General features: G+C 36.8%; 1 protein-coding gene across 1 annotated transcript in view; it reads right to left on the reverse strand.

The window, feature by feature from the left end:
• LOC306848749 (FERM domain-containing protein 3-like) overlaps positions 1 to 17,627 on the reverse strand; it is a gene marked incomplete at its 5' end in the record, with an annotated part of 48,794 nt that extends 31,167 nt beyond the window's left edge. Inside the window, 4 exons of the mRNA XM_079383491.1 lie at positions 1,325 to 1,403; positions 5,736 to 5,778; positions 6,762 to 6,866; positions 17,523 to 17,627. Coding sequence (XP_079239617.1) covers positions 1,325 to 1,403; positions 5,736 to 5,778; positions 6,762 to 6,866; positions 17,523 to 17,627 — 332 coding nt within the window. The remainder of the gene's footprint in view (positions 1 to 1,324; positions 1,404 to 5,735; positions 5,779 to 6,761; positions 6,867 to 17,522) is intronic.
• Positions 17,628 to 17,674: the final 47 nt, after the last annotated feature.

Raw genomic sequence — 17,674 nt, forward strand, 5'->3', positions numbered from 1 at the left:
ATTATTACATCCAACAACTAAACGCTTCAATCGCTTAATCGGAGACATCTTGTCTTCCCCTGCACCATAGGCATACAGCTCTCAGCTCACTCAGGGCGGGTCTAAGGTAAGACCGTCTTGTCAATCAACTATCGGCGGGGGGGGGGGGGGGGGGGGGGGGGGGATTTGGTACAGAACTACGTCATTCTGACAGGAACCTCAGAACAACCTGATTTGAGAAAGGGTATTTTAAAACAGGGATTTAAAAAAAAACACTAGATGGATTTTTATCATGATGGGATGGATGTGTACACACACTTCAAACACACATTTATGTTCAAACAACTTGTAAAGTATTAAAAATAAAATTATAATAATCATTAAGTTTTTTGGTTTGTTTTGTTTTTCATAGTTATCTTCATGGTCATCTAGACCAGGTTAAATTACTACTTAATGAAATACAACAAATTGAAAACAAAATCTCTTTCATTATAATCATAATCTGTAAAGATGCACTTCTCTCTAAAGGTGCGTTTAATGAGGAGATGGCGAGTCAGGATCGTCAACTTCATCCTTGCGACACGGACTCAGAAAACACTACTTTAATAATAAATAATTTAAATATCTCCTTAATATTTCCCTCCGACACATTCATGGTAATTACTTTTACTGGGGCTTTGCGGCAAACCATAGTCTTCCAGCTAAAAAAAGTAAAAAAAAAAAAAAAAAGCATGAAAAAGTCAGGACCCGTCGGGCCCAGGCTGGAATGCAGGCCTCTAATCCCTAACTGGGATTGTTAATTCAAAACCCCACATTGGTATATATACAGAATAATGATCCACCTATTTCACAAAGATCCACCCACCTTCAGGCCTCGTCACTGAATAGAGTGAGATGAATACAATGAGATTTTGGAAAATGTGCTTAATTATTCTGAAAATAAAGGCATAATGTAAAAAAGGTACAAAAAAAGTTTCTCTTTTATTTTGCACAATATATATATTTTTTTCATTTCTTTCTTCTGGTTTTTGGAGTGAAGTATGACCCGGCCATGTTCTTGACAGGTTTCATGAGATTCACTATAATGAGATCACACTGCTTACTTTGACATGAAAGCAGCCGCAGATCAGCCGTTTTGGCTTCAGCTGCAAAGTAAACATGCTCTTTCCAAATGAAACTGGAACAATCTGCCCAGGAGGCGTTTTTAAAATGCAAATCTCTTCCAGATGATCCTCCGTCTCGTATACTTGACTTGAGAGATTCTGAGCTGTTTATGCTGTGACTGGCCCAGGTTGTTTTAATGTTATTCTAATGCCATTTGAACATTAGATCACAGTCCTGTTACCTTGTCAGCTCTTCCTTGATCTTGATTGGCTCCTGAGGGTAGAACTTCACCCTGAAGCACATAGTGTATGGCTGCTGACCTGAAAACAATCAGACGAGGGCAGAGAGAGACTCACTTGAGGGTAAGCCAGTAAATGTGACAGAGATTATGCATAGAACTGTAACTGAGGGCATGAGGGGAGTTAAAATGATTATATTAATCCATGAGATGAGGGAAACCCCTCTGGTGAAGAATGAAATGTAAGATAAACGTAATGAGTCTGAGAAGTTTAGAGCTTGGAGGCAAAGATTGATTTCATTGACGTCACCATGTCACTTCAGAGAATGTCTGCTTAGAAGAGTCATTTCACACTTTGTCTGCGATCTTTCTCTGTCACTTTTCTGATTGTGAGTGACGTTTAACCTGTGTAAGGTTGGTGACTTTAACAATATTCCTGTGAAATTTCATAGGCAATACATACACTCACCTAAAGGATTATTAGGAACACCTGTTCAATTTCTCATTAATGCAATTATCTAATCAACCAATCACATGGCAGTTGCTTCAATGCATTTAGGGGTGTGGTCCTGGTCAAGACAATCTCCTGAACTCCAAACTGAATGTCAGAATGGGAAAGAAAGGTGATTTAAGCAATTTTGAGCGTGGCATGGTTGTTGGTGCCAGACGGGCCGGTCTGAGTATTTCACAATCTGCTCAGTTACTGGGATTTTCACGCACAACCATTTCTAGGGATTACAAAGAATGGTGTGAAAAGGGAAAAACATCCAGTATGCGGCAGTCCTGTGGGCGAAAATGCCTTGTTGATGCTAGAGGTCAGAGGAGAATGGGCCGACTGATTCAAGCTGATAGAAGAGCAACTTTGACTGAAATAACCACTCGTTACAACCGAGGTATGCACCAAAGCATTTGTGAAGCCACAACACGCACAACCTTGAGGCGGATGGGCTACAACAGCAGAAGACCCCACCGGGTACCACTCATCTCCACTACAAATAGGAAAAAGAGGCTACAATTTGCACGAGCTCACCAAAATTGGACGGTTGAAGACTGGAAAAATGTTGCCTGGTCTGATGAGTCTCGATTTCTGTTGAGACATTCAGATGGTAGAGTCAGAATTTGGCGTAAACATAATGAGAACATGGATCCGTCATGCCTTGTTACCACTGTGCAGGCTGGTGGTGGTGGTGTAATGGTGTGGGGGATGTTTTCTTGGCACACTTTAGGCCCCTTAGTGCCAATTGGGCATCGTTTAAATGCCACGGCCTACCTGAGCATTGTTTCTGACCATGTCCATCCCTTTATGACCACCATGTACCCATCCTCTGATGGCTACTTCCAGCAGGATAATGCACCATGTCACAAAGCTCGAATCATTTCAAATTGGTTTCTTGAACATGACAATGAGTTCACTGTACTAAAATGGCCTCCACAGTCACCAGATCTCAACCCAATAGAGCATCTTTGGGATGTGGTGGAACAGGAGCTTCGTGCCCTGGATGTGCATCCCACAAATCTCCATCAACTGCAAGATGCTATCCTATCAATATGGGCCAACATTTCTAAAGAATGCTTTCAGCACCTTGTTGAATCAATGCCACGTAGAATTAAGGCAGTTCTGAAGGCGAAAGGGGGTCAAACACAGTATTAGTATGGTGTTCCTAATAATCCTTTAGGTGAGTGTATATTGACTATTGTAAATAGCATTGAATGAAGCACAACTCACACATAAATCACTTACAAACAAAGCAGCTTTATGTCGCTCAAACAGGGCTGTAAATATATGTCACACTAATACTCATAACACCATATTTTGGATAAAAATAGGAATAAAAATACTAATACTAATAATTCTAATAAATCTATTAATAATTAACACGTTGCTATGGAAATAATACAATTATATGTATAGATTATCAAATTATTTAATATTGCGCTTTCGTATAATTACCACTGTCCATTGACATAATATATCACAAAATAAAATAAAATAAAATGTCATTTCATGTAGGCTACTCTTGGGGGCCCTCTGGTGGTCACGGGGGCCCTAAGCAGCCACTTAGTTCACTTATGCCTTCGGCTGGCTCTTAATATGAATGTCCTTTGTCAGTCACACGGCCATTTAAGTGACGAACTGCACTAATTGTGGTTGGTTTCAGAGACGGTAACATATGTTTTATTCTTGTGTTACAATTTTGTAGAATGTTCTACAAAACTTTCAACCTCTGTAGCACCAGTGCTATGTCCAACAAGAGCTAACATACAGCCCTGTTAGGGCTTCTAAAGTGATTCAGTCAAAAGCAGTAATTGTGTTCTCTCTTCTTTTTTTTTTTTGGTGTTGTTTGATAAACAGGACATTTGCAGTAGCAGATATATTAGGCTGCTGTCACTTTAAGATCTAATGCATGGATCCAATATACTGATAAACACCTGAAATTCTTCCAACTTTTAGTGTTGTTTAGTTTACTTAAGACCTAACCAAGTGTGTTTACGTGAATACTCAACAAAACAGATTAAAACAGAATTTTGACTTAATTTTGTATGTATTTGTCCATTCAAGTGCAATAAGAAGTGAAAGAGAAATCCATTCAGTACATGTACACTGTCTGAGAGGCAGCTTTCTGTGTGTGCGCTTCTTCATTATGCTTCTTCAAATTTATGTCTGCTCTTCTCCTCCCAGATGCTGACATTTTTTTAAATTTTTTGAGACATGCAGCAAGTGCATGCTAACTTTCATCCCGCCGGGTACATTAGTATGTTACAATTCAAATGTGCGCATCTAACCTTCCTACCACACAGGATTTTAGTTTTGATTTGATCTCTTCACAAATTGACAAAAATGTCAATATTGTCATTACAATTTTTGTTTTATTTAGCTTAGTTATCATTTTTCGTCACCAAAATTGACACTCTTGAAATGACTGAATTTTTTACTCTTGAAATTTACCCGAACAACCCCGTATCAGATCTACAGGTGGAGCTGGGGAAGGTGAAGGGTTTCTGATGCGCCATGTCGAGTTTCATGACAGAAATGTGTATTTTTGTTTCTAGATATGACTCTCTCCTTTACCGTAAGACTATATTATTTGCTGTGGTGTAGTGGTGAGATCATGATCCCCTGAAATTTTGAGCTGTGGTGCAACATTTCCAGTTTCCATTGCATATTCCCTACCATATCTGTGAGCTTCATGGAGGAAAAGCCAAAAACTTAAAGGGGTCATATGATGCAAAGTTTTCCTTTGGAGTGTTACGAGCTGTTTGTGCATAGATAAGATCCCTGAAGTTTCAAAGACTAAAGTCTCAAAACCAAAGAGATATTCTTTATAAAAGTTAAGACTTGACCACGCCCCCCTAAAACGGCTCATTCAAACACGCCCCCACATCTCTACGTCATGATGTGGGAAGATTTGCAAAACACAGGCCAAATGTATACGCAAAGAAAGAAGGTGGAACTATTATTCTCACTGTAGTATTGTTGCTGCCGCCGGCGCCATGTCGTAGAGACGCTGTGTTTCGTTGTGAAAGAGAAAGTACTTTGTTTGGGCTTCCAAAAGAGGACACAACTAGAAATCAGTGGTTAAGTTGTATTTACAAAACTGTCCCAGAACAGTTCAACACAAATATTAGAGTACGTGCAGCGCATTATACGGAGGACTATTTCCTGAACCTGGTCTGCCAGCTGTGCTCAAAGGCTGTTTCTATAAAGTGAGGCAATTCCAACTTTGCAAGGACAGTCTGGCACGTCTGACTCACAGCCTGTAAGTATGTTTTCATATTTAAAGAATTTGCCACTGACAATTCAAATGCGAGTTTAGAGCAGTGTAGAGTAGCATTTGTTGTTTGTTGTTTCTCCGATCACAAATGCAGACATGGTAATATTTACGCGACGTGATGCAACACGACGTGTAAAAAGACAGTATAAGTCATTATAATCAGTAATTATGTCCCCACTGGATGCAACAAATGCCTCGTTTATAATGGGTTTTCTTGTTTTTGTGTCATCGCGCCGGGACACGGCATCACAATACGGTGAGGGGCGTAACATTTCCGTCTCACACTTGAGGTATTCGGCCAATCAAAATGCACTGTATAGCTGGCCAATCAGAGCACGCCTCGCTTCTCAGAACGATGAGCTTTGTAAAAATCGACGCGTTTCAGAAAGGTGGAGCATAGAGGAGCAACAATATTGTACAGTATGTGGAAAATAATGTGTTTTTGAACCTGCATAAACACATTGCATTACACCAAATACACAAAATAATGTTTTTTTTAGCAACGTCATATGAGCCCTTTAAAGTACAAAATGTTTGAATTTGTGCTACAGTACAAATTAAAAGAGTGACACTATGTTCACAATGTCTACTGATACAGCAGAATCTGCCACACTGATGGCAAAACCAAATAAATAACTTACATTTCATCTGTTTCACGACTGGTTTGCTCGGATCCAACCAATGCTGTAAAACAACGACAAGAGACAGGAATTATTGACTGCTGTGCACTGACAGCTAAAGATGGTGACAAATCAACATTTTTATGGTAAGCACTTTGGACAATCATCCTGCTCAGGAAATGATCGTAAACAACATTCCCACTCACTTTTTTCTATAACGGACATTAATATTACAACATAAATGACTGTAAATAATTCACGGCAGTGCTGCTGGGAGGTTTTCTGCTCGACTGAAGAAATATTGTCATACATACAGTAGGGTAAAACCCCTTGGTCGGTTGTCATGGTAACTTTGTTCTGAATTTAAAGCCAGTATGATACTTAAGGATGAAATATCTTGTGTAGAAACAAGTATGTTTAAGATTTGTGAGATTTGGTGCTGTAGTTTACATTAAGGTTCAAAAGTTTGGGTTTTATTTCAAATAAATTCTGTACTTTGAATTTTCTATTCATCAACAAAATCCTAAAATCACAGTTTCTACAAGCAGAACAACTGTTTTCAGCATTGATAATGATCAAAAATGTTTCCTGAGCAGTAAATCAGCATATTAAAATGAGTTTTGAAGGATCACGAGACCCTGAAGACTGGAGTAATGATGCTGAAAATTCAGTTTTGAATAAAGCACAGGAATAAATGACATTTTAAAAACAGCTATTTTAAATTGCAACAATATTTCACAATATTACGTTTTTTACTGTGTACCCCTCACCTTCGCACATTAGTGTACTTGCTACTCAAGAGACAGGATTTGAAATTATTCCCAAATTATGTATTTACAGTTAATTTAATTGTGCAGTTATTAATTAGTGTAAAACCTTCTGCAGGAGTTTATTTTCAGATGTCAATGTGATATTGTCTTACCTAATGCAATGATATTCATTTTAAGTAAGGTTTAAATGCTTAAACAGTGTTGAAGTTACCTAGACTTATAGGTCAGTATTTGCTTACTGAATATTGAAGCCAAAGAGTTGTGAATGTGTAGTTACCCTTTGTTTCTCTGGGTCCACATATCTGATGCCAAAGTAATCCTTCTCCAGCAGGCTGTAGTGATTACACACATGATCCAAGAGAAACTGTCCTTTAGTGTCTCTCTGGAGAGGAAAGAAAAATCAAATGAACAGAAATCAAAGCCATAATCAAATCTGAATCAATTTCAGACAAGTCGTTACATCAGAGATTTGGGATAAAATGAAACATGAACATATGAACATATCATATTGACTGTTGTCTGTATAATTTCATCAATTTACAACAATGACAAAATACAATAACATAAGGGACAATATATGACAAAAGTCAATATCTTTTTAATATTGGCTTATTTATTTACTTTATTGTGCTGTATTCAATCATGACACTAAACTTAATTCAGTATCATTACAGACTGGTTTTTCAAAGGACAAAATGTCAAATAAAATACATGTACTGTTTTTTAATAAATTGTAATTGAATTTTAATTTTAAAAAATCAAACATTAAATTGAATTAAATCTTTAAAACGTTAAAAAATACTAGTGTTAATGAATGTTAAGGTCGTGGAGGGGTGGACAGGCATGATGCTGCACACTGGCGTTCAGTGAGTGATGATGGCTTTATGGTCTGATACAGGACAGTGTCTCTGCTCCACTGAGCAGCTCTGATGACATCAGTGTTTTGACCTTGCTGTTATTACATGTGACGCAGGGTACTATAGCACACTCCTGATGTGTGAAACACATCTCACTGAGAGCGAGGTCTCAATACCACTACAGAGAGGCTGGGCTGGATGTCCTGCTCTTACAGTATATGAAGAAAAATATCAACATCATATTTCTTAAAGCTGTAGTTAATGAATACAGAACAAGTTTGTATTTTCTTTCTATCTGCACATGTGGAATGTAGATCAAGCTCTACAGTGGACAGAATTAAGAAGAGATTTCTCATCTCATTGCTTGTCTCTTCTCTTACAATGATAGAAAAATCTAGATTTTTGAATGGAAAGAGCTACATTATACAACTGCATTAGTTATTAGTTTGTTGCCACAATTCTAGGGTGTTATATCTAACAATCTAAAGACATTAGCAATCACATAGCACCACTCAGAACAACTTAGTGAAATAAGCACTTTAACAACCAATTACAACACCCTAGAAACCACAAATAACAGCCTAGAATTGTAACAATACACCAACATCCATTCAGAATACCATAGCAACCACACCATAGAAACCACATATAAAACCCTACAATAGTGACCTGTGATTGTTGGTGTGTTGCTATGTGATTGTTGAGGTGTGATAGTTTGATGCCACTATTTTACGGTGTTGTTTCTAGGGTGTTGCTATGTGGTTGCTAAGGTGTTCTGAGTGATTGTTGGTGTGTTGCTGCTATTGTAGGGTGTTGTTAGAGGTTTCTAGGGTGTTCCTATGTGATTGCTAAGGTGTACTGGGTGATTGTTGGTTTGTTGCCATTATTGTAGGGTGTTGTTAGAGGTTTCTAGGGTGTTCCTATGTGATTGCTAAGGTGTACTGGGTGATTGTTGGTTTGTTGCCACTATTGTAGGGTGTTGTTAGAGGTTTCTAGGGTGTTCCTATGTGATTGCTAAGGTGTACTGGGTGATTGTTGGTTTGTTGCCATTATTGTAGGGTGTTGTTAGAGGTTTCTAGGGTGTTCCTATGTGATTGCTAAGGTGTACTGGGTGATTGTTGGTTTGTTGCCACTATTGTAGGGTGTTGTTAGAGGTTTCTAGGGTGTTCCTATGTGATTGCTAAGGTGTACTGGGTGATTGTTGGTTTGTTGCCACTATTGTAGGGTGTTGTTAGAGGTTTCTAGGGTGTTCCTATGTGATTGCTAAGGTGTACTGGGTGATTGTTGGTGTGTTGCCACTATTGTAGGGTGTTGTTAGAGGTTTCTAGGGTGTTCCTATGTGATTGCTAAGGTGTACTGGGTGATTGTTGGTTTGTTGCCACTATTGTAGGGTGTTGTTAGAGGTTTCTAGGGTGTTCCTATGTGATTGCTAAGGTGTACTGGGTGATTGTTGGTTTGTTGCCACTATTGTAGGGTGTTGTTAGAGGTTTCTAGGGTGTTCCTATGTGATTGCTAAGGTGTACTGGGTGATTGTTGGTGTGTTGCCACTATTGTAGGGTGTTGTTAGAGGTTTCTAGGGTGTTCCTATGTGATTGCTAAGGTGTACTGGGTGATTGTTGGTTTGTTGCCACTATTGTAGGGTGTTGTTAGAGGTTTCTAGGGTGTTCCTATGTGATTGCTAAGGTGTACTGGGTGATTGTTGGTTTGTTGCCACTATTGTAGGGTGTTGTTAGAGGTTTCTAGGGTGTTGCTATGTGGTTGCTAAGGTGTTCTGAGTGATTGTTGGTGTGTTGCCACTATTGTAGGGAGTTATTTGTGGTTTCTAGGGTGTTGCTACATGATTGTTATGGTGTCTAGATTGATTGCTGGGGTGTTGCTAAAATACTTAGGTATTGAGCTGTTGCTTTGTTGCCACTATTTTACGGTGTTGTTTACAGTTTCTAGGGTGTTCCTATGTGATGGCTAAAGTGTACTGGGTAATTGTTGGTTTGTTGCAACTATTGTAGGGTGTATAAATACATAGGAAGGATTGGTCAATGTTAAAGGCTTGGAGGTATGGTGACGCATATATACAATATATATATAGGCAATCTTACAGGACCTGCCTAATTCAAGATTCACTAAATTTCTGCATTGCAATGAGAATCTCTACAGATTTTAAATAAACCTAATAAGTAAAAATGCTGTTCAAAAGTCCACACATGGAATAAAGTATCATACTGTCACATATTTTAAATTAAAATAATGGATAGCTCTTCCAAAAATGAAAATTCTGTCTTCGCTTACTTTTATACTCTTATGAGTATGATCACAAAACAACACAGAAGAAGATGTGTTGGGGATTGTTCCTGCTGTTTTATCAATTCAATGAGAGTCAATGGGGTCCAAAAGATTCTAGCTCCAAAAATAACAAGGACATAAAAGAAGCATAAAATTAATCCATGTGGTTTAATCCAAGTCTAGGGTCACATTGGCAAATCACATAGTGATTTTTTAGAGCTTGAAGCTTTTGGACCCCGTAGACTTTTATGGCATGGACAGCATGGACGGTTGAAAAGTTTGTTAAATATCTTTTTTTGAATTAATCATGCCCACTAATCTGTAAATTTTCTAATAAGGAATTTCCCTATAATCTGAGATATTCAAGCTTGAACTACCACCATGAACTAATTCTTAATAGACTTATTGATAATTGTTTTTATATATTAGGTGCTGAGATGCTGAAAAACAATATTTTTGTACTTTTGTGATGCCAGTGTCACAGACATTTCACACTGCAGATTCTGAATCCATTTAACAGTCCTCCTGTATTGTTGCGGATCTGACACTGATGGCCTGTGCAACATTTATGGCTATAATGGGAGCAATCTTGAAACCATAGAAGCATTTCTCTGTTCACCCTCTAATCCCTGAGCACAGGAAAGTGGATTATGCTGACAACAGGTCTGAAGTGAAACTGACCTGCTACAGTAAGATGATGCCTTTGTCCAAGTCTTTCTTCTGTTACTGTCTATATCTCATGCTCAGTTCACAACTAAAAATCTAAACCTATTCTAAATCTCACATCTTCATTTTATCATCAGCTGCTACACCTGTCTTGTGTTTTGAAGGGCAAAGTGGACTAATGTATGTGATAAATTTTTTCTTCTTTTCGTGATTTATAACTTGATGTACTGTGAAACATAACACTCCATGTGCACTGATTTACATTACATGCAATTGATATTTTTGATTATCCATATAGACCTGCAGTCTGAATATGCCATTGGCAGTATGAATAATTTGTGAGGTGACATTTGCCCCATTTCCCAAGCAATTCCTGCATCAGAAAAGAGCACACGTATTAGTGCATGCAAATAAGGACAGCATTTTCAAAAATGTTATGATGTCACAACTTCGGTAAAAAACAGTGTCAGGATGTTAAAAATTAAAAATGTCAAGTTTGAATACAGAAGCTAATTTGTAAAAGAACATTTAGGAGGAAGTACGGATGCCAAAGTGAGTGACTCACTATTTCTAACTGATCTGCTGAGATGACTGGATCATTCAAGACAATTAAAGTCACGTCATGCTGGAAAAATAGCCAAAGGATGTTCTATTTTAACTAACTTCAATGATTAAATTGAGAAATTTAATTGATTATTAATTAAACCTTGCATTCAAGAGTGAATGATCATTAATGCACAGGATGCTGGATGAACAGGATGCTGAAAATGGCAAATGTGGTAGTTTTGTTCTCAAAATGAATCTGTAACAATCACAATGGTTTGTGGCCGCATCATAAAATATTTAATAATTTTACACTGACAGCTTGAGTGAATTTTCATGTTGTTTTCTGGGTTCCCTCGTGAAAAAGAAGTCCACTTTTAAAAAGAGGACTCATTATGGAAATAATATACTTTAAATATATATATATATATGCTTTATACTTTTACGACACATAATTGAATGTTAATGTAAGGTTTAAATTTATATTAAATGCAGTTAGTTCAACTTTTTGACCCACATCTTTATATTTAATTTCAAAAAAACTTTTATTGTCTACAACATATGGTTAAAGTACTGATTTGACAATCATTTAGTGTAAACTAATATGCATACATTTAAATCTACATATAGGCTGTGCATGTAAATATATTTACTGTAAATGTAATATCCAATAATACTACAGTCAATAACTGTAATAACTTTTAACAAACTAAAACGTTTAATTTAGCATTTTTACAAAGTGTACCACCACTTATTCTTTGGCCTTTAATTTTTATGTGACGTTAAAAAATACAATGTTAAGTTTCAACCAAAGCTGAAGTTAAGAAGGTCAGTTAAATATTTTATTGTCCAACATTTCTCCCATATTAAATGTGTTGAGTTGAATTGTAAATGTACAAGCTCATGGCTCAGTAATTTACATTTACATTTATTCATTTAGCAGATGCTTTTATCCAAAGTGACTTACAATTGAGGAAATAATGAATAATATGCAGTAATGAGTGCATATTATTTCTATGGCTTTGCAATGTAAGAATTAAAGTATGTGATACAACGATATAATACTATACACATCAAGGCTACGAGTGCAACAATTCAAGAGTGTTCTGTTTGAATAGAAAAATAAATATTTGATATTATGTGTTTATCTGTATCTATATATATATATATATATATATATATACACCAAACCACTTGTGAAATAAACAATATTACAGCTTGAAATGCAGAACATCAGTTGAATGGACTGTTCTACGGAGGTATGCTTTCATTCCAGCAGAAGTGCTGTGAGTGACAGATACGAGTGTGTATCAGTGTGTGTTTGTGTGTTTAACGGGTCATATATCCCCAATGGCCAAACATGCTGTTGTCTCTTAAAATATCTATCATCACACACCACACACTGTCACGGCACTGCCTCAGGCTACTAATGTACAAACAGAGCGGGAGGACACTTCAACACACACACGCACACACACACACACACACACACACACACACACACACACACACACACACACACACACACATGCTTACTATCTAAATAAGGACATATCAAAGACATTACTAAAAAAAAAATATATATATATATATATATACTATTTTGTTATAAATACATAAATAAATAAATACAATTACTATAGAATAAACCTATGTCTACCCCTAAAAAAAACTTTTTATGATTTTTATGAATCACTTTTTTAATATCCACAAAATTACATGTTTCCAAAAAGAAATGTGTTTGAGCAAAAGAACAAGAACAGCTTTACGGAGCACTGAAAAAATAAAAAATAAGACATTGTTGTGCTGTAGACACAGACGTCTCTGAAGCACATATTCACTGCACATCACTGACACAACATTCACCACCAGAGCAATGACGTCATTCATTTACACCCCTCCTCTCTCTCTCTCTCTCTCTCTCTCCTCCTGCTTTATGATCTCTTGTTTCTTTCTTCAGTCATTCTTGCAAAGAAATCTCATCAAACGACATGGAGGAGGAGGATAAGAATAGCATGAAAACTATTTATAGTCTCCACCACAACACCACCTTCTCTCCTTCTTGCTCTCCGGACATTTATTGATGAAAAGAGGGAATGAGAGAGGGATGAGAGATACATTTCGGCAGATGGGGCGATTTGCATTTGGTCTAATACAAAAATAGCAATGTTTAATCAGTGATGACACCGCTGCATTTTTAAGAATTGCAAGAACAGAATTTTCAGCGTCTAGAGCTACAACACGCCTCTTAATAATACTGCAGGGGTACCACGGTACAGGGATGGCATCAGATGGTAAAGCCATGGTACTTTGATATATATAATGAATACTGAATGATTACTATTTTCATACTCCAAAAATCATTCAAAGGGCACCAAGATATTTACATAAGACATGGTAATACTATGGTACTTTCTTCTTAGTTATAATATTGAAAGTACCCAAAATACGCCAGCTGAAGTAAAGTTTAAGTTCTTTAATCAACAAGTGTTTCTGCTTTATAGATGAACTATCAAGAAATGAAAAATAGCTGATAATGATAAAATTATGTTTTTACAGTACCTTATACCACATTACCAAAGGATTACCAAGGCATTTACATAGTATATAGTAATTTAAAAGAACTGGCTATCAAATTCTGAAGTTCCAGACATTCAGTGTTATAAAAATGTTGATTTCATATTTTATGTCCCTAAAGGCACTGCAAATGTTCTGCGTGGCTTGATTTTGTCAGGATTTGTGAGGATTGTAAAGGCAGAAGCAGCATCAGTAGCATATGAGTGATGCAGCAGCTACACTGAAGAGCATGATCTGCCTTAATAATGCATCAGCGATCTGTCCTTCAGACACTGAGAAGACACTCACTGAGCGCTGACCCACACAAAACACACACACACACACACCTCATTTACTACTTAAACTCTGAAAATGCTGATTTCGTTATCACTGACTCGTTACATTGGCTAGAACTTGCCATGGTTTCATTCTGTCCAAAACAGCCAAACACAAGAGACTGTTTTTGATTAAGACCAGTGCATTTCTCATGACTGATAACTAAAACATGACCCCAAAAACTCTACAATCTAGTTTCAATTGCAGACATATAGTTTTGTAAAAAAAAAAAAAAAAAAAGCATATAGTTTTGCATTTTCTAAATTCCAAACATTGTAAACATTTTGTAAATGTAAAAATCTGTGCTATTTTTCAAAACTCATTGCGGTGGTTCTAGGGGGTTGTGAGTGGTTGCTAGGGTTTTCTGTGTGGTCTACAGGAGTGCTGTAGTGATTTCTATATCACTACAGAAAAAGTGATTCTTAGCAAACACAAAAAAGACATATTGCAAGGGTTGCTACAATATAAGTATTTTTAATTATCAAAAATGCCTAATTTTTCAACCCACCTTGTATGTTTTTGTAATCATTTTTAATTATGTTCTTGTCATGCTCATTTTCAGGTTATATAATTTTTGGCTCCAAAATTATATTTTGGAATAACATGACACACAATGCTGTTAAATTGTATTTTTTCTGTTCTCCAAGGGAGATTATTAAAGAGATTATAAAAAGACAAGGTAGTGCTAGGACAATGAGATGAAGGGGAAATTATATATTTTAAATTTTGCTTTTGCATTCACTCACAAAAATTGTGCTCCCCTGAGAAATTTTGTTTGCAAAAAAGTTTTTTTTATTTTTTTTTTATCATTATATCCCTTTAGATTAGGGCTTCATAGACTGTATTTCATTCTAATACACACAATTTTCTAAATACACACATGCTAAATACAGCCCTGCTAACATTCAGACCAGCGGCATGATTACGAGTATGACATTGAAAATGTATTTAGTGTACTAGGGTATGAAAGATGGGTTAAAGTGTACTACAAGTGGTAACTAAATCAATTTTTTAATACAGAGATAGTATGTTAAAGCACATTTTAGTTCATACTCCAAAATAGCATAGTTGAGTATACTTAGATGTTCTTAAGATTATTTTATATAAGTACTAAAGAATCATTTTTAGCATATTTTTAGTACAAAATTAGTGTGTGAAAATAGAGCACTTCAAGTACATTATGGAATCGCCGTTTTTTTTTCACCTGGGTGCTTTTATGCTTATGCTTTTTTCTAAAAAACAAAACAAAGCATATATTTCCATACAAATCACATTGCATGAATTCATACAAAATGCCACCTTATAATTAAGGTTTCTGATGAGATTGGGTTGGACTGACAGTCTATCCGGAACGAGCTAACAGTGAAAAGTCAAAGGTCTGTATATCAGCACTCTTTAGTCCAATCAAACTCAAGGACCAGAACTAACTGCTGACCTACACCACACAGGACACAGCAAACATGAACTCAGCATTTAACTCCTCATGTAGCTGATGAAAAAGTAAGAATTGAGTGCATATAACATGTAAAAGTGCACCGACGGAGGTGCAGCCTCTGTCAATGAGGATGGTCATGAAATATGCAGGAGAAAGCCATCACAGAACAAGAAGCCATTAGAGCCTCGTGGCTTTCTGAAATATTCATAAGACCAAACAGAACGCTTCTTCTTTTAGCTCAAAAGTTTATAAACACCACACCGGAGAAAGAGACACAATGTATAAAAAAAGAGCAGGATGCACATCAATCTTCCCGTCAGCTCTTCCTTAAGAAAAGATACTTCAGAAAAGTACTATTTTAAAAGTTAGTAGATCCAAGAGTAGCTTGAACCCGAGGTAGAACCATAACAAGAGGCCAATTTCCTGATTTTACCATCATAGTGTAGTTTTCTGAAAATGAAAGGCAGGAAATGGATGTTGCTTCCATTAGACAGTATCTACATTAGTGCCAGCTAGACTACACATGCACATCATCATCCGTTATCATCAGTTATCATCAAACACTTAAGCCTGCATCAGAGCTGAATGACAGTAACTACATTACGGCTGCCTCCTGGCCTTTATAGATTCAATTATATTTTTATTAGCAAAATGACATGCAGATTTGCAGTGGATTGGATGTTTCTAATGTTTCCAAGAATGTTCTGAAAGGAAATGCATTGTCAAGAGTCTTTCACAGAAATGAGTTCGCTCGTTTATCTCGACTGGAACACAGAGAGCATGATGGGAAGAAATTCATTGGCTGCGTCTCAAAAATTTGTGAGCCGCCTACTCAGACAGGGGACCTTTTTCAGTGATTCCATTGGTTTACGAAAGACAGTGCCAAAAGCTTGGTGACTAAATGAGTATGTGATTATAACTGCATTATATTCAAGTCTCAAGTGCTAACATGGGTCGTTTTTTTCCCATGCCATAGTTGCCTTTGGTTTGCTCCTCTGAGATTTGTAAGGCACTCTCTTGTGAAAAGTGTGCTTGTATTCAAAGTGCACTTGTAACGTACTTCAAAATTTAAAAGTAGGCTACATATAAAAAAAGCTACTTGCAGATAATATTAATGAAACAAAAGACCACTTAAGTGTACTTAAAGATAACTGTGCAATACATAATGTCAAATTAAGATTGTTGCTTCAACGTACATCTCAAATCATTGTTTTAATATTTTTTTGTTGCACTTTACAGAAGTACACTTATTCTGATATTGGCTAACATAATAAATCACATGTAAAGTACTTAATTATAATTTCAACTCTAATGTTATTTGATATTTTAAGTTCATATATTTGAAATGCACTAAACTGCAACTTACAGATTTATTTAAATACATGACATACAAGTTTCAACAAAAATTACATTAAATAATATTTTAGTTTATAAATGCAGCAGCAGACTTTAACCACATTTCAAAGACAATATAACTAATTACTAAATTACAAAAAAGTCCTACTTAAGTGAGTAAAACAACTAATTGTATTCAACAACAGTAATTGTATTTAACTGTCCGAAAACAGTTAAGGATATCACTTAAGTATATTCCTTTAAATCGTGCCTATTATTCCCATAATCAGGATTAAAATTATGCTAAAGTGTAGCTACTTCTTTTTCACAAACCGCTTTGAAACCCTGTTGCTTATATAAACAAAAGTGACTTGACTTTACAAATGAAACAGGCAGTTCCCACAGAAAACTGTTGTCTGTCACAGACTTTCTCAGCAATCTTTCATCACTTGGAAAAGAAAGAAGATAAATCAGTGCATGAGACACATGGAGGCTTTACACTCTTAAAAATAAAGGTGCTTAAAAGCTTCTTCACAGAGAGGCCATAGAAGAACCATTTCTGGCTCCACAAAGAACCATCTCTTTCTTACCTTTTCACAATCTGAAGAACCTTCATGGTTCTTTATGGAACCATTTAGACAAAGAGGTTCTTCCGTGGCATCGTGAAGCACCTTTATTTTTAAGAGTGTACTGCCTTGCATCATGCTCTCCGCTCCCAATTAAATTACACAGCGTTAAAATAGCCACCAGTTCCATTTTGCGCAGTTCTGTTATTTATAAACCAAACGCATTTTGTGTATGAATCTTTCTTGTGTACAAAGAAAGTCAAGGGCGTAACTGTTTAACATGCAATAATGGCACGCGCAAACCCTGACGAAAGCGTCACCATCACTCCCTAGACGTCTCGCACCCTAAACAAACCTCAAAGAGGCCAGTCTGCCCGTTAAACACGATGCATTAATAACAAGTGTTATGTCAATGAATCGCAATACAGAAGCGCAGCGCACCGCATCACAGAGCGCGCGCTTACCTGGATGCTGCACGCGATCTCGGAGTCGTCGAGCAGGCGAACCGTGCACCGGACCTCCTGCGCGAGGGAGGAGATGCTCGGACTCCGGAACCGAAGCATTTTCATGGCTCTGGGTTCCGCATCGCAAAGCAACAAAGCGCCTTTGGTTTGGG

This window comes from Barbus barbus (genome assembly GCF_936440315.1).
Source record: "Barbus barbus genome assembly, chromosome: 28".
In the NCBI taxonomy this organism is placed as follows: domain Eukaryota; kingdom Metazoa; phylum Chordata; class Actinopteri; order Cypriniformes; family Cyprinidae; genus Barbus; species Barbus barbus.